Source organism: Amblyraja radiata, chromosome 18 (genome assembly GCF_010909765.2).
Source record: "Amblyraja radiata isolate CabotCenter1 chromosome 18, sAmbRad1.1.pri, whole genome shotgun sequence".
Classification (NCBI taxonomy): domain Eukaryota; kingdom Metazoa; phylum Chordata; class Chondrichthyes; order Rajiformes; family Rajidae; genus Amblyraja; species Amblyraja radiata.
In genome coordinates, this window is record NC_045973.1 from 26,747,367 (window position 1) to 26,775,331 (window position 27,965).

Here is a 27,965-nt window from a genome sequence, read left to right on the forward strand (position 1 = left end):
AAATCTCATACTAACAAACAGTCTTATAAATTACTTTTCCAGATTTCTTACGACAATTAGACTGAAGCCCCGACCCGAAAAATCACCTATCCATTCCCTCCAGAGAGGCTGCCTGACCTGCTGAGTTGCTCCAGCACTTAAGGCAGCACAAAGGCGCAGCGGTAGAGCTACTGCCTCAGTGCCAAACACCCAGGTTCCATCCTGTTCTTGGGTGCTGTCATTGTGGAGTTTGCATGTTCTCCCTGTGACCGCATGGGTTTGGTTTCTTCCCATACCAAAAAGGGAGTGGATGCAAAAGTGGGGTAACATAGAACTACTGTGAATGGTTGATCGATGGTCGGCGTGGGTTCATGAGGGCTTGTTTCCATGCCATATCTCTAAACTAAACAGATGATGGAATCTTCAGCAAAACACAAAGTGCTGGAAGAACTCAGTGGGTCAGGCATTATCTGTGGAGGGAATAAGCAGACAGCAATTTGGGCGTTTCCATGTTGGACCTTTAAATCAATCATTATTTCACTTTATTTTTTTTTTGTAAACCTGTATCTGCAGTTTCTTGCGTCTTAGTGGATTTCCAATTAGTGGACGCTCAAATCCATAGTATCTACCCAGGAACTCTACAGCTGTGCTGCTCTTGAAGATACTTACTGGTGGTTTTGCTATATCACAATAGTTCCTAAGACTTCTCATTTAAAACTATAACATTTGTACCATTTCTTTGTAGCAACAACTTACCATGACTGATGGAGTTGCTACTTTTACAGCATTTGGCAAAGTATTGGCTCCAGGGGTGACTGCCACAGTTTTGACCATGGTTGTGCCAGGGTGAATTCCAATGGAGGTGACCGCTGTGCTTGAAGGAATCTTCTGAGTGGCAGCGGCTGCAGCAGCCAGAGCTGCCATCCCACTCATCTGTGGGCTGGAGGTAAGCGGCTGGAAGAATGGAAAGAAAGGTCACCAGAGAGCAAGAAGAGTCAAGTCAAGAGTCAAGATTTGGCATATATCCCAAAACAGAACAATAAAATTCTTACTTGCAGCTGCACAACAGATATGTAAATGTATTACTCTGTTCAGTGTATATTAAAATAACAGACAAATAAATAGACACTAGTACTGCAGTCAAAAATAATGTCCCCAAGTCTATATAGTTCGGAACCTATTTGGAGGTTGTACTCCAATGCATTACTAATCTTTTCCTTCATTCACAACTAATTTCAAGCGCCTACTCATAAATGGAGAAAGGAAACTCATGGTTCTAGTTAGAAGCAACTGAGAAGACAACACAAAGTACACCACTATTAAACATGAATGCATTAGGAGCAATTCTAGCTTCCCATTAATTCCTAGTCTCTTAAACAATGCAGCTCTGCAAACAAGAACACAGTCAGAGCTGTGTGGAGAGAAAGAGATCATTTAACCTCTGAAGTGTGGATGTAGGTTGTAAAAGTTAAGTGCATCATAGATTTATGCCCTATTTTGCAGGTGACCTAGGTTAGATTTATTATTGTTACATGTACCAAGGTACAGTGAAAAACTTTGTTTTGCATGCTTTCCAATCAAATCAGATAATACTATACATAAAGTCAAACTCTAGTACACCATGTTGAGTGAAGGGAAAGATACAGAGTGCAGAATATAGTTCTCAGAATTATAGCGCATAACTTCCAAAGACAATGCCTGTATGCAGCATGCACTTACTTAAAAACCTGGATAGAGTGGATGTGGAGAGGATATTTTCACTAATTGGAGAGCCCAGAACTAGGGGGCACAGCCTCAGAATAAAAGGACATACCTTTAGAATGGAGGAATTTATTTGGCCAGAGGGTGATGAATCTGTGGAATTCATTGCCACAGGTGGCGGTGGGAGGCCGTCATGGGGTATTTTTATGGCGGAGACTGACAGACACTTGATTGGTAAGGGTGTCAGTGGTTATGGAGAGGAGACAGGAGAATGGGGTTGAGAGGGAAACATAGATCAGCCATGAACTGCGGGGTAGCCTTGATGGGCCGAATGACCTAATTCTGCTCCTATGACATGAACTTACTTCTGAACTTAGAGTTGCAACAATTACCTAGATGAGTGACACGGGTATTTGGGCTCAATCATGAACCCTCCACCAGAGATCAATAGTCTTGCAACAATTGCTTCCCTTGTTCACATGCAGAGTTGCTGCCTGGATAAATTACTAGAGTGTGCATAGTCCCAACAAATTATCTTTAAAATTCTTGCGTCACCTCTTTTTTTTCTACAGCTCTAGACTTACTTTAAAAATAGATCGAGTTCCAATGAAAGGTCATCGATCTGAAACAACAGGTCTTGCCAAAGCTGGTGAGCATTTCAGCATTCAATTCCCTTCCCCAGTAACATTCACAGGATAGTAATTGCAAGGAGGGAATGCTGCTCAATTCTTTCCTTATCCTGAACACAGACGCACTGCAGGGTAACAGCTAACCGGGTGGACAGAGTGGATGAAACGAGGGAACGATATGAATGCTCATGAACACACCAACCACAAAAGCCATTGTAGTACCTGTTAGAAAACATTTTTCTGGTGTGCTGCACATATTACCGTTGATGCAGCTCGTTTTTTTTAACAGTAAACGTGACAGTTAAAACATTTGTCTCAACTCATTAGCTCTGCTTATGCTATGGCAGCTGTACTGCATTTCCTAAAACATTTCATTATGTTGCATCCGCAGTTACCCAGCGAGAGAAGTCTGACAAAAGTTGAGACAATCAATTTTAAGCCACAGGATGCAGGGAGCACCTGTGCAGAGTGTTCTGTGGAGACCACAAAAGAACAAACTTACCGTCCCTGCTGTGGTCTGTGCTGGCCTCACCATACGGATGCCCGGTGGAAGGGTCGCCACAGTGATGGGGGCTTTACCCTGAGGTGCAACCTGCCGTTGTACAGTGACGAGGGGTGCGGTAGAAGCTGCTGGTCCCACCACCGTCTGGCCGGCTGCTGCCCTGATCATTGCCGTCCCTGTATTAGGAAGAGCTTAATTAAACTTTGCTCTAAAGAAGCCAATGGACTAAAGGATAGAAAAAAAGACGCAGGATGCTGGAGTAACTCAGTGTGTCAGGCAGCATTTCTGGAGAACATGGATAGGTGACACTTCATGTTGGGACACTTCATCAGACTGACAGTGTTCAATCATTTTTCAGACTGAAGAAGGGTCTCCACCCTAAACGTCACCTATCCATGTTCTTCAGAGATGCTGCTTGACCTGAGTTACTCCATCACTTTGTGTTTTGCGTTACATAAGGTTTGCCTTATTAATTGCTTGCTGCAGCTGCATATTCACTTTCAGTAACTGTTGTGCAAAGACACCCACGTTCCTTTGAAAAATATCAACATACAAATCACCAAGTGATGTTTCCTCCTTTTCCCTTCAATTCTTGTATACACTGGAATTTAGAAGGATGAGAGGGTATCTTATTGAAACATATAAGATTATTAAGGGATTGGACACGCTAGAGGCAGGAAGTTTGTTCTCGATGTTGGGGGAGTCCAGAACCAAGGGCCACAGTTTAAGAATAAGGGGTAAGCCATTTAGAACGGAGATGAGGAAAAGGTTTTTCACCCAGAGAGTTTTGAATCTATGGAATTCTTTGCCTCAGAAGGCAATGGAGGCCGATTCTCTGGATGCTTTCAAGAGGGAGTTAGATAGAGCAATTCTGTGCTAATAAATATGTGTTAAGATAGAGAAAAAAGCACCTGTTAATCGTGTTACTATCCACACAGAGGCGGGGCAGAGGGGTGGTGCGTTACCTGGAGTGCGTGGAGAGACCATGGTGGCTGGGATTCTGAGCACAGCTGGAGATGAGGCGGCAGGGGTGAGGGGTGCAGCCTGCGTCCCTGGCGTGGCAGCAGTCCGCGTCACAAAGCGGATTCCCAATTGCGCAGGCGAAGGCGAGGCTGGTGCTGCGGTGGCGGGAGCGGGACTGCTGGGCGCCCGAACGCCTGACACGGCAGAGTTGGTCAGAGGGGTCATGGCGGCGGTGGCTACTGGCACATCGTACTTCTGAAGCTGAAGCAAGTAGCTGTCGGCAGTCGACACGGATCCCCAGCTGACCTCCAGGGAGTTGGTGCTTGCTCGAATCAGCTGGACCTTGCCAGGAGCCGGAGGCTTTTCTATTTGAAAGCAAAGGAAGAAAACAATTTTCATTACGAAAGGTTGGAATGGAAAGTGCAAGTGGAGTGGGGGTGGGAAGAATTGTATTGTGACGAGGAGTATTCTACTTGGCAACACACCACTTCCCCAACTTGAGCGATTGTAGAAAAAAAAATGCCTCACACTGCCAGGGACCCATGTTGGCCTCAGGTGCTTTTACTTTTAGAGATACAACACGGAAACAAGCCCTTCGGCCCACCGAGTCCACGGTGACCAGCGATCACCCCATATACTAACACTATCCTACACACAGGAAACAATTTACAATTTTACCGAAGCCAATCAACTTACAAACCTGTACATCTTTATAGAGTGTGCAAAGAAACCAGAGAACACGGAGAAAACCCACAAGGTCACAGGGAGAATTCCACTGTGCTGCCTGTGTAGAGTTTGCACGCTTTTCCCGTTACAGAGTGGGTTTCATACCACATCTCAAAGATGTATGAGTTTTGTAGATTAATTGGCCTTTGTAAGTTGCCCCGAGTGTGTATGGAGGTCATTTCGACCAATCTTTCTGGTTAGATTGCCATTTTCTCTCACTTTCTTCCATCTCCCCTCCCCACGACTGTGCCCTTTAATGATGATCCCAAAGCTTCAGTATAGGGCTACATGCAGGCTAAACAGCACGCACGACCAGAATGATCACAGATCAGAATGAATCTTATAATTATCTAGATAATTGTGGTAGATAATCATTCAGTTACAGGGGGAAGTGGCTTCAACAATATTCTTGATAGGGCAAATGTGGAGAGGATGTTTCCACTAGTGGGAAAGCCTAGGATCGGAGGGCACAGCCTCAGAATAAAAGGACGTAACTTTAGAAAAGAGATGAGGAGGAATTTCTTTAGCAAGAGGGCAGTGAATTTGTGGAATTAATTTCCGCAGACAACAGTGGAGGCCAAGTCATTGGGTGTTTTTAAAGTGATGATTGACAGTTTCCAGATTAGTAACGGTGTCAAAGATTACGGGGAGAAGGCAGGAGAATGGGATTGAGAGGGAAAGATTGATCAGCCATGATTGAACGGCGGAGTAGACTTGATGGGCCAAATGGCCTAATTCGGCTCCTATGATCTATCAACTTCTGTGCCTTTGATGATGATCCCAAAGCTTCAGTACAAGGCTACATACAGGCTAAACAGCACGCATTAGAGAGTTCTCGAGACCAACAAATCAGAATGAATCTTGCTATTATCTGGATAATTGTAATAGTAGTACCATATATTGTAATAGTAGTACCATTTCGTTGTCTCTGTACTGTACACTGACAATGGCAATTAAAGTTGAATCTGAATCTGAATCGATAATTATGCAGCTACAGGGGAAGGGGCCCAACAATATCCCTGACCAATAATAACTTTATTTTACCCACATTCTCAGAATTATTGTAATGTTGAATGTTTCTATGAATTCTCAATCGTAACCATAAGCCTTACCTCAATTACCAACAGAGTAACCATTAAAAGCCTAGGGAGTGATTTATATGGTACTACTTAGTACTATTAATCTTGCAAACGAAAGTACTTTGAATTTTTCAGTGGTTTTCAAAATTTAGGGCATCCTGCAATTTATTTTAAAGTACAGTCAATTGTAATGAACGATAAGCAGTCAGGACAGTGTGCATTGTAGAATTCCACAATCAATAAGACAATAATAACAGTTTCAGTACGTCCTCTAATTGTAAATGCTGGTTCCTTCAAAATACTTTCCTTTTTTCAAACCAAGATTAATGAACAGGTGGACGAGAGCACCGTATAGTTCTTGTGGAGACCACGTCTTTAATGAGATTGCTCCATTATTTTATGTGGCACTGCAATCAACTAAACAGGACAGAACAATCTGGCAACTCAAAATTAGGCGTCCACATCGTACAGCACAGGAATAGGCCCTTCAGCCCACAATGTGCGTGCCTAACATGAAGGCAAGTCAAACTAATCTCCTCTGCCTGCATGTTGTCCGTATCCCTCCATATCCATGCGCACAGTGAATCATCATTAGTGGAGAAGTGCACTACCTCAAATTATAATCTCATTGTCCAGAGTATTCCTTACCCCACCGGTACTGTGAAGACAGGGGATTAACTATGGGTTCAATTAGTGCACAGGGGAATGAATGCAGCATCAGGCATACCTAAAAACTGAGGCAAACCACTCCAGTATTGGGTGAGTCAAGGAACAGAGGGCACAACTTCAAAATAAAAGGCGTACCTTTAGAATGTAGATGAGGAGGAATTTCTTTAGCCAGAGGGTGGTGAATCTGTGGAATTAATTGCCACAGAAGGCGGTGGAGGCCAAATCATTGAATATTTTTAAAGCGGAGATTGATAGGTTCTTGATTAGCAAGGGTATCAAGATTACAGGGAAAAGGCAGGAGAATGGGGTTTGCGAAGGAAAAATAGATAAGCCATGATCGAATGGCGGGACAGATTCAATCGGCCGTATGGCCTAATTCTGCGCCTATGTCTTATGAAAAGTGAAAGTTGGTGGGCATGTGAGAGATTATTATCTTCTAGGAGAACGATGGGAGACTGAACTGATGGAACTGCTTTATTGGGAGAGAATGTACTTGATGGGTTGAATGGTCTCCTTTTTGCCATAACAAATACTTTTGCCCTAGGATTCCTAGCATCCTAGAAGCCAGTCTTCAGCCAATTTCCATCCCACGTGTGCCCATATATCTGCAGCCTCTTGTGTCTCCCTCATATGCCGTTACCTGTTTCAAGATACCACAAGTCTTTACAACAGACTTGATTGTTCCAAGCTTTGCGATAACCATCTCGACCACTCCACACATAGAGACGTGTGCTTATGGAGACTGAGCAGTGACCAGCTCTGGCACGAGGGATGCTGTCCTCAAACGATTCAGTCGAGATCTGAGTCCAAATCATTGTTTCTAGTATGAAAAAGAATGAAGAAATTAATATGTTTGATAGAAAGGCACAACAGAGACACGGGCCCACCAAGTTCATGCCGACAATTAATCACCCGTTCACACTAGTTCTATGTTATCCCACTTTTGCCTCCACTCCCTACACACGGAGGGCAATTTACAAAGGGCCAATTAACCTGCACGTCTTTGGGATGTGGGAGGAAACCAGAGCACCCGGAGGAAACCCACATGGTCAGAGAGAACGTGCAAACTCCACAGAGACAGTACCCAAGGTCAGGATCGAACCTGGGTCTCTGGCGCTGTGAGGTAGCAGCTCGACCAACTGGGCCACTGTGACAATCCTGGTGCATAAAACATAACTTGACATCAAGAAATAGTCATTCGTGTTCACAAATGCTGCGTTGGCCGGATATTTATCACCAAAGGGAATTGGGAACCATCCACAATATAGGAGGGTGATAGCTTCAATACTGCTTTCCCCACCTTCAAAAACATCTGACCATTTTATAGTCATGAAAAATTAGAGCAAAACAAAAGTGCTGCAGAGAAATACAGCAGGTCAGGCGGCATCCGTGAAGAGAAACAGATAAGTCGACATTCTGGACATAGAAATCTAGACAGAGAAAATATGTGCAGGAGTAGGCCATCTGGCTCTTCGAGCCAGCACCTCTATTCAATATGATCATGGCTGATCATCCTAAATCAGTACCCCATTCTGGCTTTTTCCCCATACCCCTTGATTCCCTTAGCCCTAAGAGCCAAATCTAACTCTCTCTTGAAAACTGTGGACGTGAAACAGTGTCTGTTCATTCCCTCCACACATGTTGCCTGACCCGCTGAGTTCCTCCAGTAGCTCTCATTTTCTGCTCCAGATTGCAGTATCTGCGGTGTAGTGCCTTGATGGAAAATTACAGATGTGCATGGTAAATCGGTAATCTAATTTTTCAGTTCAGAGAACAGACAAAAAACAAGAATATTTTGACTGTCATTGGATTCCCCATCTCTCTCAACTTGCAAGAACTGCTCAAACTCGCAATGCTCTGAATTTTTTATACATAGGAAACTCAATTAAGACTGATTTTGCCATTTATTCTCACCCACTGAGGATTTTCTATCAATAATGTATTGTTGGGTTATATGGTTAATAAAGTAGCAAATAGCAAAGGGTCAGAGAGTCAAAAAGCAATACATCGTACCAAGATCCAGGCATGCCAACGTATTTGTGCACTTCCATTCTTTCTCATGAGTGGGAACTTTGACATCTTCCAGAACAAGGGGGACCCAGCCACCAAAAACGTACATTCTGGAAAAAGAGCAGTAAAGTTCAATGCGTCACTGGATGGGAACACAACCAGTAATGATTCCAAGCATTGTTCTTAAGCATAATAAGAGTTTCTCACTTGCTCCCGATCATTGTCGCAGAGTGCAAGCTTCTGGGCAACGGAGGAACTCCGGCAACCTCTGGCTTATTCCACGTTAAACTTTCTGCAGTATGCAAACAAAATACATTGAGAGATCATGAAGAATTGTCAAGTAAATTCAACATAAATTGTTATTTGTAGCTGGGGTGATGGGGTGTGGGAAGAGAGAGAAATTCAGTAAGAGATCACAGAACCAAAAGGGCGATGATGAGAATATTTATTTTAGAGTTTATATATATAGTGCTGAAATGGGTTCTTCGGCACACCAATTCCGCGCTGAACAGGAATTACCCGTACACTAACACTATCCTACACACTAGGGACAATTTACACTTTTACCAAAGTCAATTAACCTACAAACCTGTACGTCTTTGGAGTGTGGGAGGAAACTGGAACACCCGGAGAAAACCCACATGGTCGCAGGGAGAATGTACAAACTCCGTACAGACAGCATCCGTAGTCAGGATCGCACCTGGGTCTCTGGCGCTGTAAGGCAGCAGCTCTACCACTCCACCACTGTGCCACCCATATGTGATAAGAAGATATTCAGTAACAGGTCAAAAATCCAAAAGGGCGATGACGAGAATATTTATTTTGTTAGAAACATGGTCAGCTGTTGTAGTTTGGGATACCTGCTTGGGTATTGGAAGCTTCCAAACAGGAAACACATTGAAAGCAGATATGTGTTGGGCTATGGGTAGCAAAAGTAAATTTCAAAGAGCTGGCAGAGAGAAGAGTGGCTCCCTCCAGTGCAGTTATGATCTGAAGGCTAAAGCATATTTCAGGTTTTGACGACAAACATTTCCTCAATAGTAAACTCCACAATTTAAACTTCATTCAATAAATGGACCAGAAAGGAACCCAGGGTCAGCCTGTTGTTATCTGGGATAGAAGAACAAACTTCAGCTGGAAGGAAGGGCAGAAGGGGTGACCTTCTGGTAATCCTTAACGGAAGCTGGAAAGTTCTTGAATGTCTGAGATAATCAGTTTCAAACTCTGTGACATGGTTTCTTCCATGTTCCCTTGCCTACATTCACCATGGGGGCTCAGATGGAATTGAGACAAGAAACAAAAAGCAACATCTGGTATTAAATGTACCCCAACTGGGTAGACGTATAAAAAGGATTTTAAGAAGGAAGAAAACAATGAGGGGAGGGAGGAGAGAGAGCTTGTTGCTTGACTGACCCAAGAGGCCTCATGTTTGACCTTCAGCCTTTTTCTAATTATCCATTCGTATCAAAGTCGACAGCAAACGGTGCTCTACTTGGTATGCTGCCGTTTTACATGGGAATGGCAAGATTGGTTCTGGGTTTTGGTCGCCACCCAGCATCCCCATCGAAAGTTATTATCTCACTGCTCGGGCATTCACATAGCCTCTCAACTCATCAAGGAGCAGGATTGCAGCAAGGGGTGGAAACTAACAGAGAGGGATGCTAATCTGATGAGCAACATAATGATGCTTTTTGAATAATATGTTAAATCTTCTACATATTTCTACATGTTTACACAATGTTTAAATATCACATTATTGCCTCCCAAATTTCTGACGCAGCTTCACCTCTGAAGAACATACTCAGCAAATATCTGCTACTCCGACTAGGCTATGGTCCTCCAAGCATCTGAAGCAAGAAAAATAAATCTTCCACTTCCAGTCTGCTGGAGAGACACGGGGGGGGGGGGGGTCAAGCATCATCTGCGGTTGGGAGATGGAAGAATTGTCGACTACTTTAGGTCGAGACCCCACATCTGGATTCCAAGTAACTGATCTCCTTTGTCCCAATGAATTTCAGGAATCCATCAACAGGTCTCTAGCTTAAGCCAAAAGCTCAAGATTGATTTCCATTGCTTATAATAATAGGAATAACAGATCACAGATTTAGTCAGTCATACATCACGGAAACAGAGCCTTCATCCCAACTTGCCACACTGACCAAGATGCCCCATCTATACTAGTCCCACCTGCCCGCATTTGGCACATATCCCTCTAAACGCTCCCTATCCATGTACCTGTCCAAATATTTTTCTTAAGAGGGTCATCAAGAAGTGAAATTGTCTGGAAATGCAGAAACCACATTTCATCAATGGGTCCTGAATTTACAAGCATAAATGTAATTGAAAAATATTTGCTACTGTCAACAGAGAAATAAAAAACATTTACCAACATCCAGAATCCACAGGTCTCCAAGCCTGCAGCCGCTCATCCCACCATAGATGACCAGTTTTTGTTTACTGGTGTCCTTGCTGCGATACACGACTGCAGTGTGAGATTCTCTGGGTGGGGGGGGAGTTCCATATGTGACCGGTATGTCCCATCCTACAACTCCTGACCCTGGCTTAAGCTCCAATATGTACAGGTCATTTAAATACCTTGCAGGAAAGAAAAATAAAATCATGAAAACTGCAATGCACAAAACAAGCATGACAGTTCCAGTATCAGATCAACAAACAAGTTGTGACAAGCTCAAACCCTCAAAGGTAATAAATGGTGTTCAATAAATCAGATATTTTTCAGACTGGCCCCCACAGTTCAATTTAAAATCTGCCATTCTGGTGTTAACATTGTACTTTAATCTTTTCTGGAACTGGGCATCATTTGTTAGCTATCCCTAATTGTATTCAAGATGTTGGAGGAGGACGGAGAGAGGAAATGATGGGTGCCGGTGCACGGGCTGGGGGCTCACCTCTCGCAGCCTTGGAGAAGCTCTGTGTGTTCAAAGGTCTGCTGCGGGAGACGCCCCGAAGCACGGACGCTGAGCGGTGACGCGTGGGCTGCCATGTATACAGGCTGTCGATGTGTCGAGTGGGGCTGGAGGTATTTCTTGCAGGGTATTGATTGGATTGGTCGCCGCTCCAAGAGGCCGTGTACGGATCAGACACAGCATGTAGCGGCATGGAGCGGCCGAGCAATGGTGAAGGACACCGACATGTCGTCTGGTCAAGTTGACTCCTACAACTACGACCCCGTGCCACCTCAAGAACAACTTAAGACTACATTTTGATTGAACTGTATGCAAAAAAAGAAATTTCACTGTACCTAGCTCATGTGACAATAAAGTACAATTGAACCTTCATGGTGTTGATATTCTTGGGAGCTGCTCTTATTTAAGGCAAGTGGAGAACACTGCATCACTTATCTTTTTTATACCTGCTGGCTCTGATTTGTTCTTTTCATACTTTTCATTCATTTGTTCTTTGCAGCTTTTCATACCTTTTGTCAGGGCCGGCCTTAAGCGGCGCCTAAGGGGGCCCCGCGCTAATTTTCCGTATTTCGTACGGAAATGCAAGACGAATACGGAAATACGAATTCGCGTTGTTAAATACGGATTAAAAAAAAAAAACATTTGCGTTGTTAAATACGGATTTAAAAAAAAAGGAACATGGATAATCGTTACAACGAGTCACCGTTGCACCGGCCATGACAAAAACAATTTAACTACCACTGTTAGCATTTGTTAACAGCCAGTAGTTAAGACATAGTTATACAATGTGTCATCAATACATCGATCCACATACCTCAGTAAATGTAATTGTGTTTTGACCAAGTATTAATGAAGGCGCGTTCATTTGAATAAAATTCACGGGACTCCATCATTAATACTTGGTCAAAAACACAATTACATTTACTGAGGAATGTGGATCGATGTATTGATGACTCATTGTGAGAATTTCTTATAACTCATTGTCATTGAGGGCTCCGGACCACGAGCACGGACTTCTTCCTGCAGGTAAAGTCATTCACCTACCGACCCACATTGTGTTTCTCCGTCTTTCGCTCCCTCCCTCCCTCTCTCTCTCCCACTCCCCATCTCGTCTCTCTATCGCTCTCTCACTCCCTCTCTCTCACCCTGTCGCCTCGGCATTCCCGGAATCATTTGACGATTTGCGGTGACGGCTGTATCTGCAGTTACTTTCTGTTCGGGAGGGTCCTGGCCCGTGGCGGCTCCTGGTCCGTTCCCTCCGCGGGTGCCGTCCGGCGCTCTGAGTTCCTCCAGCACTGTGTTTTTTGTTTGGCTCTGGATTTGAAGGTGGACACAGAGGGCTGTGGTGGCTCAGCGAGTGTAAAGTGGGAAGTGGCTGTAAAAGGACAGCGCTGCTGGGGGGAGGGGGGCGGGAAAGAGTTCCTTTCACAGCGTGTGGGGAGTCTGGCCAGGGGTAAAGTTGCGGGGAGGGCAGGAGCGTTGAGAAGGAGGGGTCGGGGATCATGCCAGCAACCAGCTCAAGAGCAGGTCAGCTGGCGATGGATAACAGGACAGCGGGCGGTGAAGCTTACTCCATGAGTCAGTGCGAGTAACCTTAATTGGTCCCTTGTTCACGCTGACACAGGAGTAAGCTCCACCACCCGCTGTCCTATTATCCATCGCCCACTGACCCGCTCCGCTCTATGATCTTTGCTCTTGAGCTGGTCCCCTCACTGTTCAGACAGAGAGCACTGCCAGAGGTGAGCGGGCTGGCAGAAGGCGCTGAGATGGCGGTCCGGTCCCGGCGGCCGCTCGCAGCCGCGCGAGCTACTTCCCTCCCCGGCCACAATGCGGTGGCTCCGCGCCCGCGGTCCTGAATTCCATCGCCGAAAGTAGGTTACTGGCATGATCCCAGACCCCCTCCTTCTCAACGCTCCTGCCCTCCCCGCAACTTTACCCCTGACCAGACTCCCCACACCCTGTGAAAGGAACCAATTGGTCCCTTGAACTAGTATTGTCATTCAATAAGATCACAACTGATTCAACTTGTCCCGATGTGCTCCTGTTTTTCCCACCATCTCTCCAGCTGCTGTCACCCTCCACCCCCCACCCATTCAGTAATTCAGAAAGAAGGAGATTTGGAAGCCTTGGGTATATTGAATTGCTACTTTCTTTATTTTTATTTTTATTAACAGCATGTGCCTGAATATGACTCATTTATAATTATATATTTCTATTTCTATGATTCTACAGACCTTGCCTGGGAACCTGGGGCTCACCAAAATTGATATTGGAGAGCGGTTTAAATCAGCAGAAAATACTATAATACTTTTATCATCTGTTAATTTTCAGTATACTTGTATTCCACAATTGCAAAGCAGTATTGCACAGCACCACAGCTGAAGAGACTTTGAGATGCACATGCAGGACTAAATGTAAGTCTGGCTGGTGAAAGCCGTATCCAATAGGTTTTTGGATTGTTTAAAAAGATCTGGCGAAGAATTAAGTAAAGATGAGGTCCATTGGGTGAGTGAGACCTGGAGCTGCGAGAGAGTCAGAGAGAAGGCCAGTTGGTGCCTATGCATGGCAGAGAGTGTAGGATGCAGGATGCAGAAGGGGAACTGTTGGGAGAAGCAGTGGTTTGAGTCTGAATAAGGTTCCCGACACAAAACATCATCTGTCCGTGTTCTCCAGAGATGCTGCTTGACCCAATGAGTTAATTCAGCACTTTGTGCCCTTTCCAATAGGTTTTTACCAATTTCTCCACCACTAATGTTGAGAGTAAACAATATGTAGTTAACAACGCCATGCTCAACTTAGCAAGGAACTACTTATTATAATTCCCATTGAATCCCAACAGTGAAATCACCCATCTGAGATGCTTATTTAAGAAATGCATTTGTATAGTCCTTTCCTATTTTTCTCCATCATCCTATTATTCTTCCTAGCACGTATTCCCACAGCATTCATCTCCTGCAGTCATCAGAAAGATTAATTAATCAACCTTTCAACTCCAGGTGTGCGTCTTGATCTCAGTCTCACTAGAAATCGCATCAGTATTTCTAGCATTTATTTTTGATTTCCTAACCTCTACACACACCTTCTGCCTTTGCCAAATAAAGCCACATCTATAATTCTGGACCGATCCTTTGCTTGGAGCGGCTGTAAAACAAAAAATAAGCAGACAACAATCTTACCGTGGGATATTGTTTTTTGGATCTTCACTGTCATTGGCTAATCCCCCAAATAAATAACATTTGTTGTCGATTACTGAAAAGCAATGTCCGAGTCGGGCACATGGTGGGGGGCCATTTTTGGGGGCTCTGGCTTTCAATTTCTTCCATTCCCACCGGCTTGCCTGGAAATAGGAGCAGAGCAGTAGAAATTATTGGCCATTTCTTCTCTGGTATCATCAAACATTTACTGCTGATTACATGATGGCCACAAAAGATGCAGAGGGATTTCAAAAGTAGCTCTGTTGGCCAAATATCAAACAGCAACACATTTCTTAGATTCTCCAAAACATATTTCTTACCAGCGTGAACTTAGTTAATTATCAGCACTCTATATTCATAATATAAATAAATTATTTATAACCATCCTATCAATAACTAGAGAACGGTCCTGACCTACCATCTACCTCATTGGAGACCCTTGGACTATCGTTAATACAACTTCATTGGTCTTTATCTTGCACTAAATTTTATTTCCTTTATCCTGTATCTGTACATTGTGGATGGCTTGACTGTAATCATGTATAATCCTTCCACTGACTGGATAGCATGCAACAAAAAGCTTTTCGCTGTACCTCAGTACATGTGACAATATATTACACTAAACTAAACATCTTGGCAATTTCTTATGGAAACAATCTAATCCATACCAATTTTACACAGTGATCAAAATGCTCTGTAGAGAGAAACAATTCAAGTTGCTTGATAAATTGATAACTGCATTGCAGTGTGCAATCCCAATTTTGCAACACCAATTAAATGGCCCGTTTTCAAATAAATAACAAATCTATTTGATTTTGAATGCCTGATGATCTATTCAGGCAGTTACTGTAACATTTCAGTCAATTACTAACTTTGATCAGTTTAACATGAAGAGCTAAATCAGTTTCTCTCCCCACAATTGCAAAGATAGGAATACTTTCATTTCCCTGCACCCCATCACCAGAATTCCCAGTTGTTATAGATAGTCATACAACATGAAACAGGCGCTTTGGCCCAACTCGCCCAAGATAGTCCATCTAAGCAAGTCCCATTTTCCCTGTATTTCGCCCATATCCATATTTGTGCACAAATGGAATATGATGATGAAACATTAATAACTTATAATGGCCTTTGAATAATTCAAAGAAGAGTCATATATACCAAAACCAAACAATGAAATCTAAACAATTTTATTATTTATTTATTATTTAAAGTTTCTCAATTAGCTGGATTAGTTATGAGAAAACATTGATATGATTGAAATAAATGAGTCACTAAAAATCGCTGCATAACGGCTATATTTCTTTTTACGTTGTTGCTTTTGTAAACAGGAGAGATTCATCCAGTTTATCCCAAAGATAATTTATTTTCACCAGAATAGCAAGAGCACACAGCTTAATTTGGAAAACATTTTGTTAAGATTGGGAGAGAATTTGTAAATAGTGCTGCAAACTCATGATAGCAGGTTGTTGGCTACATGAAGCAAGCATAAAAATCCTCAGGTAAAATAAACATGCGAGGACAGCATCTTTGAATTGATAAATGTATCATTGATATTAACTCGCTGGATACTGAAATCGTGCCAACACTATTGGTCCAATTAGAAATATCTACACTACATGCCATCCATACATCTGAAGCTCAGGTTAAATGTGAATAGCTTCAGGAGATAAGCAAGGTACACCCATTTTTAGGAGTTTGATTTTACTTTTACTTTTTTTTCCATTGGTGTTCAGGAATGATCTGTTAACTTCAGAACTTAAGAGGCCTTTGATCAAGAGAAACACATTTTTATTTTTTCAGTATGCTGAGACTCTTTCCATGTAATGATGCGAGAGGGAGAAATGCATACGGCCAATTTCCAGCAAATATTAAAATAACACTCATGCTCTCATTGTCTATAATTTACATGGCATTCAAGCTTATCTTTGGTCTTTCATCAAGGTTAATGACTGTTTAAAACACTCACTGTGTTTTCAATGTGTTGGAAATCATTTTCAGAACCCTCTGCCAAATATTCACTTAAGCCGCATGCGAATGGCAAGAGGTGTCGTTGCAAGGAGCCCTTTTGCACATTAGTTTGTCATGGCTCCATCCACAATAGTCCCTGCTTGCACCATTGAGCCAAATTCATGACAAACATTCTCCTCTTCTCCATGCCTTCTTTTCATTTTAATTACAGCCACCAGTGTAATTTTATTTTACCTCTGAAATCGACAGGCGATTTGGCCAATAATTATGGTAGCAGCAGGCAGGCTACCCTCAACTAATCTGCTGCATTAACTTCATTTTTATTCATACACGTATAAACACCTTTTCTTTTTTGACCTCCTTTTGTACATGCTTTGTTCTATCAGCTTTTTCACGAGGCCACAACCTCCAGACCTTTGTCAACACGTGTGTGTTATCCATAGTTGTGCATTTAAGAGAGGTACGGATAGGAAAGGTTTAGAGGGATATGGGCCAAAAGCCAAATGGGACCAGCCCAGGTGGGGCATCTTGATCGGTATTGACGAGTTGGGCCGCAGGGCCTGTTTCTGTGCTGTAGGACCCCATGACATTTAGTGCCGTCGTGGAGTGACATAACACATCGTGTAGGGCCGATAGTGCCGTGTCGGTGTCCGCATGCGGTGGTATGTAGATGGCTGTTATCATGACTGAGCTGAACTCCCGGAGAAGGTGGAATGGACGGCATGAGATCGTCAGACGCTCCAGGTCCGGCGAGCAGGTACGAGAAAGTGTCTTAATATTCTTAGGGTTGCACTAGTTGTTGTTGGTCATGAAGCAAACTCCACCCTTTGATTTTCCAGATTCTTCCGTTCTATTCACACGAAAAACAGAGAAGGACTTGGTTGGGCATATTACCTGATCCGGCACCAGCGGGGTCAGCCAAGTCTCCGTCAGACAAAATATGTCGCAGTCTCTTGTGTCCCGCTGCAATCTAATCCTCGCCCTGAGATCATCTATCTTGTTATCCAAGGACTGGACATTAGCAAGAAGAATGCTGGGCAAAGGTGGACGGCAGGCTTGAGCTCTTAGCCTGTTCCGAATCCCCCCCCGCCGCGCTTCCACTGTTGTTGCTGCGGCTCGCTCATATGATCTCTGCCGGCTACGCTGGATCAGTGAATAAAGTGTCTAAAAAACCTTGGGTTACGCTAAAGTTTAAGTTTAAAAGTGTTTTACAATCGTAGAGTGTTAGTGCTGATGTGTTAGTAGTGAGAAAGATAGTAAAAATAAACATAATAGTTAAAAAACGCACAATCTCTGCGGAGCAACCACGACGGCTATTGGACCCGCCTGTGCCATGGCCACAGGGGTCATGTTTCACCCAACTTACCTGCAGTTCATACAACTCGTTACTGTACTTTCCATACTCCACCATGCCACCAAAGACCAGCAGGCGAGTCCCATCGCACACAAATCCATAAGCTGCACATCCTGCGGGAATATCCCCCCGCACTGCCGGGATGAACCACTGGTTGGTCGCTGAGAGCAAAGAGAATTAAATTATTATCTTGCAGTGCTCCACTACCAATATGCACAAATGCTTTTATTTATATAAACCTTTGTTCAAACATTTAAGCCCCTCCCCACCCACACTGCTTCACGAAATGAATCATTTGTGGAGTATAACATTTTATAGATAGTTCAGACTGACACTCACTCCAACTTGTTTGCCCCCACACAGAGAGAAATGTTATAACTTTCCACAAACCAAGAATGAATCTAGAAAGAAGACAAAGTGCTGGAGTAACTCAGTGTGTCAGGCAGCATCCCTAGAGAACATGGGTAGATGATCTTTCAGGTGGACACCCTTCTTCTGATTGATTATAAGAGGGGAGTAGGAAGCTGGAAAAGGGGGAGGCAGGACAAAGCGTGACCTAGGTCAACATAGGCGAGGGGGGAGGGGTTAATTGACAAACGGTTGGAACGGCCAGAGATAAGAAAGAAGGTGTGAGAGGTCTGAAGAATTGCAGTCTGTAAAGCCAGAGGGAGCCAGGTTGACCCATTACTTGCCACGCTTTATTTATTTTACCTCTCCCCCTTTCCAGCTTTCTTCTCCTCTCTTACAATCAGTCTTGAAGAAGGGTCCCAACTTGAAATATTACCTATCCATGTTCTCCAGGGATGTTGCCTGACCCGCTGAGTTACTCCGGCACTTTGTATCCTTTTGTGTGTTAAGCAGCATCTGCAGATATTTGTTCCGACATAAAGAATGAATCTAGCACCAGCGTTTTAAGTAAAATCTCACGGTACTTTAGTGGGATATGTGAAGGTTTTATGAAAGGAAGTGGAAGTGGGAAAAGGGTGACAGATATTTAGTGCTTTAGTTGACAAGATGAATTTTAGAGGCAGAAGAGAAAGTTTCAGAGAATAGGAACCAAAATATCAGTTGCTGGGGAGAGGGGTTATATTAGGACAGAGAATGTAATACGTGGCTGTAAGAAACTGTAGGGGTAGAAAAGGATAGATTTTAAAATCAAAGCATTTGGGACATAAATGGAATGGGTCTTGGAGCATGCAAGAGGATGACATTCCGGCCTAGTACAGTTAGAGTACAGATCAACTGAGGTATGGATGTTAAAACATGTAGTGAAGTAACTGTCAGACAGCATCTGACATTTCGGATTGGGACCCTTGTTCAAACTCAGCTTCTGTTGGCAGTTGAGAAGTGAAGAAGAGTCCCAATCTGAAACGCCATCTGTCCATTCCCTCCAAAGATGCCACCTGACTGGCTGAATTTGTCCAGCACTTTTTATATTTTGCTGAAGATCACAGCCTTTTGCGCCTCCAGAATATTGGACCTGTTGGGATTTATGGGATATTGAAAGATGATTAGACAGGAGAATCGATAAATATTTCAGGACACAAGGAACAACAGCTGCTGATATACATTAAAAACACAAAGTGTCAGAGTAACTCAGCAGGTCAGGCAACATCTCTGGAGGACATGGATAGGTGGCGCATGAAGTCTGAAGAAGGGCCCTGACCCAAAATGTCACCTATCCATGTCATTCAGAGATGCTGCGTTACTCCGGCACTTTGTGCTTTTTTGGGGATAAATATTTCAGCAGTTTGTGCACCCATTGTGCTTTCAATTGTGGCTTTGGTTTCGTGAAATAGAGGTGATGAGATTAGATTACACAGTCAGATATAAACAGACAAGGTTCATATTCTATATAGTAAACTCACATGTGATAAATGTGGAGAACAAGGTTCAATTAGTGCCACACATAGAACCACCAGACAACCCATTTGATATACAAAGTGAATTTAATGTTTAGCACTCGAACTAGTGAGTTTGAAGTTGTGTCATTTTCTTTTGTCCTTTGCTCTTACAACAGCTGGAGTCAGCCTATGAACTAATGACTCCTGCCGCGGGAGTTAGATATCAATTTCAAAACCTTCTCTTCAAATGAATTAGTGATGCAAAGATGCAGAATCATTTTAGTGATTAGCACGCAAGATGACTCCGTATCCATTAGCTTGTGCTGCTTCATGGTTAATAGACATCGTTACAGTGACGAGCTGAACCATAAATGTAAATTTGAAGACAAATGAATTGCCCTCTCTGCTAAAATTGTTATCTCAAGCACTCGGGAAACACAGATTGTCAGACATTTAAAATCAATTATAGATAGCAAATATAAATGGGACAATGCTTTCTTTCAATTGCTTTAGTGTGCAGAGATTAAAGTTTTTCACAAATATATTCTCATATCTTTCGACAAAGCATTTTCAAATCATAAATTTACCTTTCAGAATACCCTTTCCCAATTACCTATGTAAAATCATTTATACATTATCAGTATGAAGGGTCCCGACCCGAAAGGTCACATATTCATGTCCTCCAGAGATGCTGCCTGACCCGTTGTATCACTCCAATATGTGGTGTTTTCCGTTTATATAGTATCTTTAACATAGCTAAAGAGAGATAGCGGGTGCGGTCAAAGGAATACGTTTTAAGCAGCATTTTAAATAAGAGATGAGGAAGACAAACTTGCATCAGGGAAATGCAAACATTTATCATCAAGACCATATGACGTAGGAACAGAATTAGGCCATTCGGCCCATCGAGTCTGCTCCTCCATTTGATCTTGGCTGATCTATTATTCCCGCTCAGCCCTTTTCTCCTGCCTTCTCCTTGTAAACTTTGATGCCTTTACTAATTATGAACCTGTGAATCTCCGCTTTAAAAATACCCAATGACAGTCTGTGGCAGTGAATTCCACAGATTCACCACCCTCTGGTTAAAAAAATTCCTCCTCATCTCCTTTCTAAAGGTTCATCCTTTTATTCTGAGGCTATGCGCTCTTGTCCGAGACTCTCCCACTAGTGGAAACATTCATTCTATCCAGGTCTTAACAGAGTGCAAGGAGGTGGAGTAACTGAAAAGAGAACAAAGAGCAGATCGACAGATGGCACAATGGGCTAAGTGTTCGGCTGGCAACCGGAAGGTAGCCGGTTCGAATCCCGCTTGGAGTGCATACTGTCGTTGTGTCCTTGGGCAAGACACTTCACCCACCTTTGCCTGTGTGTGAATGTGTGTGAGTGATTGGTGGTGGTCGGAGGGGCCGTAGGTGCAGATTGACAGCCACGCTTCTGTCAGTCTGCCCCAGGGCAGCTGTGGCTACAGAAGTAGCTTACCACCACCGAGTGTGACTGAGGAGTGAATCAATAATGCGATGTAAAGCGCCTTGAGTATTAGAAAGGTGCTATATAAATCCCATCCATTATTATTATTATTAACAAGCCCTTCAGTCCAGTGTTTGTGCCGAACATGATACCAAGCTAAACTAATCTCCTCTACCTGCACTTGATCCATACAGTGCATTCAGAAAGTATTCAGACCCCTTCACTTTTTCCACATTTTGTTACGTTACAGCCTTATTCTAAAATTGATTAAATTCATTTTTTTAATCATCAATCTTCACACAATACCCCATAATAAAAAAGCATAAACGGGTGTTTAGAAATGTTTGCAAAGTAAACCGATTTACAGACAGGGTGATGGGTGTGGTGAGAAATGAAACAGTTATATCAACACGTTTTTTTTAAATTATTTTTCGTTTTTGTCTTTTTATTTTTTTAAAGTTTTTATTTACTCACTCTGTGACTTCACTCATTTGGTAGTTTAGGGGTTCTATTTTTACACATTCACTCTCTCTTTCTTTCTTTTTCTATTTCATCTTTGCTAAAATTAAAATGGAAGCTGTACAATAAATGTATTATGCTTTTGTACACTGCTTCTAATAAAAATATAAATTTAAAAAAATGTTTGCAAATTAAAAATAAATAACTGAAATATCATATTTACATAAATATTCAGACCCTTTACTCAGCACTTTGTTGAGGCACCTTTGGCAGCGATTACAATCTCAAGTCTTCTTGGGTATGACGCTACAACCTTGGCTCACCTGTATTTGGGTAATTTCTCCCATTGTTCACTGCAGAACATCTCAAGCTCTGTCAGGTTGGATGGCGAGCATTGATGCACAGCTATTTTAAGGTCACTACAGAGATGTTCGATTGGGTTCAAGTCCGGGCTCTGACTGGGCCACTCAAGGACATTCACATACTTGTCACAAAGCCACTGCTGTGTTGTCTTGGCTGTGTCCTGTTGGAAGGTGAATCTCCGCCCCAGTCTGAGGTCCAGAACGCTCTGGAGCAGGTTTTCATCAAAGATCTCTCTGTAATTTGCTCCATTCATCTTTCCCTTGATCCTGACTAGACTCCCAGTTCCTGCTGCTGAAAAACATCCCCACAGCATGATGCTGCCACCACCATGCTTCACCATAGGCATGGTATTGGCCAGGTGATGAGCGGCCTGGTTTCCTCCAGACGTGACACTTGGCATTCAGGCCAAAGAGTTCAATCTTGTTTCTCATGGACTGAGAGTCCTTTAGGTGCCTTTTGGCAAACCCCAAGCGGGTTGTCATGTGCCTTTTACTGAGGAGCGGCTTCCGTCTGGCCACTCTACCATAAAGGCTTGATTGGTGGAGTGCTGCAGATATAGTTGTCCTTCTGGAAGGTTCTCCCATCTCCACAGAGGAACTCTGGAGCTCTGTCAGAGTGATCATTGCGTTCTTGATCACCTCCCTGACCAAGGCCCTTCTCCCCCGATTGCTCAGTTTGGCCGGGCGGCCAGCTCTATGAAGAGTCCTTGTGGTTCCAAAGTTCTTCCATTTAAGAATGACAGAGGCCACCGTGTTCTTCGGGACCTGCAATGCTGCAGAAATTGTTTTATACCCTTCCCCAGATCAGTGTCTCGACACAATCCTGTCTCGGAGGTCTAAGGACAATTCCTTCGTCTTCATGGCTTGGTTTTTGCTCTGACATGCACTGTCAACTGCGGGACCTTATATTGACAGGTGTGTGCCTTTCCAAATCATGTCCAATCAATTTAATTGGTGGACTCCAATCAAGTTGTAGAAACATCTCAAGGATAATCAACGGAAACAGGATGAACCTAAGCTTAATTTTGAGTGTCATAGCAAAGGGTCTGAATACTTATGTAAATGTGATATTTCAGTTATTTAGCTTCTTCATTCTGGGGTATTGTGTGTAGATTGATGATAATAAAAGTGAATCTAATCAATTTTAAAATAAGGCTGTAACTTAACACAATGTGGAAAAAGTGAAGGGGTCTAAAAGTTTCTTAAAATTAGGGATTATAGTTTGTAAATCACTGGAGCTGCTGGAAGTCTGAAATAATGACAGAAAATGCTGGAACATTCAGCTCAATTAACTTTCATCAGAATGAATCTCTGAAACTTTAATTGTTTCCCTTCACAGGCACTGACTGCTTTATCTGCAGAGCATTTTATTTGTGGTTTCATTTAATTTGATAAATTGCGGTGCAGATAAAATGAAGTGGAGGTAGACTAAAAAGTACTTGACTTCTCGAACAAACGACGCGCTAAAGGTAAAATGTTCACATATTCCGATAGAGATTTATCCCCTGGGGTCCGAAATCGCTTACCTGAAAATTTCGAGCTTTATTTCTCGAGTTATTTATGAAAATTCTCACAAATCTGAAATAACTTTCACAATAAACCGGCTCTTTCGCTGATGATGTCACAATGGATCTGCTTCGCGCAGCCTGCGCTGTGTTCCACGCGCTATGAGTGACGCAATCCCCCCCCCCCCCACAGTGGGGCCATGAAGCCTGGAGCCTGCCGCCTGCAGCCGAGAGTGAGGGAGTATTGCGTTTGGAAACCAGCCCTCCCCTGTGACGACCCCTCCCTCCCCGGGGCTCTGGATTGAAGCCGCTGAACTCGGAGTCTTTTGGTTAATGCCCATCCCGCTGCCCGCTCCTCACCTCCTCCCCCCCCCTCCTCCTTCTCTCCCCCCTTCCTCCTCCTCTCCCCCCTCCTCCTCTGGCCTCTCTCCCCCTGCCCTCGCCTCCTATCCCCTCCCACAGCCTCTCTCCTCTCCCCCCCCCTCTCTCTCCATCTCTGCCTCGCTCTCTCTGTCTCTGCCCCCTCTCTGTCTCTGCCCCCTCTCTCTGTCTCTGCCCCCTCTCTCTCTGTCCCTGCCCCCTCTCTCTCTGTCCCTGCCCCCTCTCTCTCTGTCCCTGCCCCCTCTCTCTCTAACCCCCCCCTCTCTCTCTAACCCCCCCCTCTAGATGCGCCTGCAAGTTGGGGGCTATGCGTGAGTGGATAGGGTGGGGATGGGGTAAAAGGAGCAAATTCATAATATTATCAAGGGGGGGTGGTTAGTGTGTGGGGCGTGGTTAGTGTGTGTGACGCCGCAGGCCCTCCCCCCTGCAACCGGGACACAACGGGTACCACTTGGTCTAATTAACTATTAAGACTCTGATTTTGGATGTGTGTGTGTGCGTGTGTGCATAATCACATCTTCTCGAAAAGACATGCCAACAGTAAAATGTTTACATATTCCAGTAGAGATTTTTTCCATGGAAGCCAAAATCACCTTATCTGAAAAATTCATGCTTTATTTCTCAAGTTAGTAAAATGTTCACAAATCTGAAAAGACTTTGAATCTAAATGAGATGGTCTCGCTGATGACGTCATAGTGGTCTGCTCCGTGCAGCCTGCGCTGTGTTCCACAGGCTGCGAGTGATGGCCCCCCCCCACCGACTCACAGTCCTTTGGTCGCCGCCCTCCATGCCCGCTCGCCGTCCACCCCGCCCCCTGTCCGCCCCACTCGGCCGGCTATCCGCCACGCTCGCTCAGCATCCGCCCTGCACTCACAGCGTCCTCCCCACCCGTTCACCGTACGCCCCACTCGCCGAGTTCAAGTCTGCCCTCTCCCTCACTCTGCCCCCCTCTCTTCCCGCCCTCTCACCCCCCCTCTCTGTCTCTGTCCCCTCTTTCTCTCTGCCCTCTCTAAACCCCCCCTCCTTCCCCCTCTCTAGACGCGCCTGCGAGTTGGGGGCTATGCATGAGTGGATAAGGCGGGGATGGGGTAAAAGGAGCAAATAAATAATATTAATATATCAAAGGGGGTGGTTAGATGTGTGTGTGGGGGGTGGTTAGTGTGTGTGTGTGGGGAGGTGTGGTTAGAGTGTATGTGACGCTGCAGGCTGCCCCTCACCCCCCGCGTTGAGGGGACGGGACCCAATAGGTCCCACTTGGTCTAGTAACTATTAAAAGTCTGATCTTGGATCGTCCCTCCTCCTCTCCCCCCTCCCCCGACTCTGTCCCTCCCTTCTCCGCCCCCCTCTGTCTCTGCCCCCCCTCTTTAGATGCACCTGCGAGTTGAGGGCTATACGTGAATAAATATGGCCGGGATGGGGTAAATGGAGCGAATGAGTAATATCAAGGGGGGTGGTTAGTGTGTGTGTGTGTGTGTGGGTGGGGGGGGGGGGGGGGGTGGTGGTGGTTAGTGTGTGTGTGTGGGGTGGTTAGTGTGTGTGTGTGTGTGTGTGTGTGTGGGTGGGGGGGGGGGGGGGGGGGGTGGTGGTGGTTAGTGTGTGTGTGTGGGGTGGTTAGTGTGTGTGCAATGCTGGAGGCCGCCCCCCCCCCTCACACCACAGCAACCGCGCGTTGAGGGGATGGGACCCAACCGGTCCCACTTGGTCTAGTCAATCTTTAAAGTGTAGTATTTATTCTTCAAAGCAATCTTTAATCTGTCTGATCAGATTTCCCAATAGATCACAAATTATTTATATGGAATTGGATACATTCTTTCCAGATTTTCATCTCATTAAATACACACCTAAAAGAATCAATCACGTTTAAGGATGCCATTGCACCCTGCCGACAATATCCCAAAACATGTCAAACCCACCTCATTCTCCCCTATCATCAACCTTAGTTTCTATTTACATCCATGTCAGCCACACATCGCCGACACGCAGTCGACGAGAGCGTGGAGGACCGCCGTGTGGGGGGGTGGGAAGAACAATGGAGGACCCGGCGTGAGGGGACATCCATGGGAGGAGAACAATGGACAATAGGGGGGGGGGGGTTACAAAGGACAATGGGGACCTAGCGTGGGGGAACTGGGGGCGGGGACGGGGACGGGACTAAAGGAGGAGCTGATGTGCTTTGTAACTTTTGTCAGCGCCATAGGCGGCTGCTATTTGTATACATTGGGAATCATGTGGGGAGGGAAAGGACAGGCGGCGTTTCATGTCAGGACCCTTCTTCAAAATGTTATATTACGGACATTATGTTAGTCATGTTTCATTATAAACAGCATTATTAACGTTATAACCATTACCTTAAGAATATTAAAAAATATCATATTATAAATGTCTAATATGAATTATAAATAACATTATGATCACTACCTCAAGATCATTACATTATGTTATTATGGAAAGGAGGGGGAGGTAGGAAGGGAGGGAGGGAGGGGGAGGTAGGAAGGGAGGGGGAGGTAGGAAGGGAGGGGGAGGGGCGGCCCTTCCTGTTCGATCCCGTCCGTCAATGCGGGAGAGCAATAAAGTAAAATAAAACGGGACGGCGGCCGCGCGCTCCGGCTGTTGGCGCCAAAACCCCGCGCGTGCCCGCGCCGCCATCTTGTTTCCCCGGCGCGCGTGAGCGTGAGCGTGCAGCGGCGGCCCGGCTCCTCCCTCCTTCCCTCCCTCCCACACCGACGTCTCAGCGCCGCCACTGCGCCATGGGCGCCGCCGCCACACCTGAGTTGTAAACGTGCAGCTCGTCCACGATCCCCTCGTTGCCGCCGCCGAAAACTACCATCAGCTCTTTGATGGAGACGGCGCGGTGGCCGTGGCGCGGCCGCGGTACCGGCCCGCTGCTGTTGGTAACGCGTTTCCAGCGCAGTATGGGAGCCGCCATCTTGGCGCCGCCTCTCTCCGGACAGCGGCGGCGAGAAGAACAGGGCCCGGATGTTGGCCATGCAGGACCCCGGCCAGGACCCCTGGCGCGCTGCCCCTGCACTGCCTGCAGCACCCCCGCACCACAACCCCACCTCTCTCGCTGCACTTATTTTTGTAGATAATGAACACACTTTATTTTGATTGATTCAAAATTCTACACGCGAATTAGTTCTTCGTGTTATTTTAATTTGTCTGTTTACCGTCTATATTGATGAAGGAAGTTACCCGGACGTGTATTCGAAGGCGGAGCTCCACCCACAGAGTTCCCGGATGCCCACTTATCTCGCTGAATAAAATTATTGTTTGACTTTTTCTAAAACTGAAAGGACTGATTCAAATGTATTTGAAATTCAATGTTTTTGCATAATATCATAGCTGAAAAATAGTACGGATTGAGAAAATATTTTTATTTCAGGCAACGTCTGTAGACACCTATAAAGAGCGTGAATCCCCGGATGGAGTTGGAAATAAAACCTAAAATGTATATGTTTCAATGTAATTATGAATAGATCGCCCGACAGGTTTTTATCATTGCTCCAAAACACACGAGATAAAACACTGGTGGACGAAACTGGAGACTGTCATAACTTCAAGAAGAACCAAGAACCATCCATGCAGCGAACTGTAAGGACCCCGTTGCCTGTCTATTTAATTGGAGTCATTTGCAATTTATTGTTTCTGTCGCTGAATTTGTGCGACAGAAACGATAAATTGCAAATTAAGCGATTATTGGCACATCTTTAAAATGACATGTTGGTGATATTCAGGCAGGCGGATGAGTTAGACAGGCCGGGATGTGGTCCTGCGGCCAAGTGTTGTTACAGCTCGGCGCCGGCATGGGGCGGAGAGCGACGTGGTGACGCCATTACGCACTCATTGATATTCGGGAATAAATTACCAATTCGTTATTGATAACTTAAACATCAACAAAAGCAAAACGAGACCTTAAATAAAACCAAAATACTGAAAATACAGAGAAGGTCAGACTGAAAGAAATGAAACTTTCTTTCATAAGAAATTGATGATTTTAACTTTTTAAGAGAGATTTGGGAGAGAACTTTGAAATTATATTGGATAAAATATCTTCAAGGTGGATGTTTGAGGGAATCCAGGGGCAGTGAATTTAATAACATCAGAAAGGCAATTTATTTTTTATATTCATCTGGAATAAATGTTCTAATCAAAGAGGTTTCCAAAATTCCAAAACTCAGTTGTACATTGAGAGAACGTCCTGGAGTTAGTTCAGTTTCAGTTTATTTTATTGTCACGGGTACCG

At 44.4% G+C, this 27,965-nt stretch overlaps 1 protein-coding gene across 2 annotated transcripts in view; it reads right to left on the reverse strand.

Moving 5' to 3' along the window:
- Window positions 1-26,701, reverse strand: part of LOC116983283 (host cell factor 1-like) — a 64,292-nt gene extending 37,591 nt beyond the window's left edge. For both annotated transcript variants that reach the window (XM_033036970.1, XM_033036969.1), the window contains exons 1-10: window positions 26,489-26,701; window positions 17,717-17,865; window positions 14,362-14,522; window positions 10,645-10,853; window positions 8,466-8,550; window positions 8,262-8,368; window positions 6,889-7,068; window positions 3,777-4,139; window positions 2,812-2,987; window positions 736-933 (exon numbers count right to left, since the gene is read on the reverse strand). In XM_033036970.1, the coding sequence (XP_032892861.1) occupies window positions 736-933; window positions 2,812-2,987; window positions 3,777-4,139; window positions 6,889-7,068; window positions 8,262-8,368; window positions 8,466-8,550; window positions 10,645-10,853; window positions 14,362-14,522; window positions 17,717-17,865; window positions 26,489-26,648 (1,788 nt within the window). In that variant the 5' untranslated portion in view covers window positions 26,649-26,701. The remainder of the gene's footprint in view (window positions 1-735; window positions 934-2,811; window positions 2,988-3,776; window positions 4,140-6,888; window positions 7,069-8,261; window positions 8,369-8,465; window positions 8,551-10,644; window positions 10,854-14,361; window positions 14,523-17,716; window positions 17,866-26,488) is intronic.
- Window positions 26,702-27,965: the final 1,264 nt, after the last annotated feature.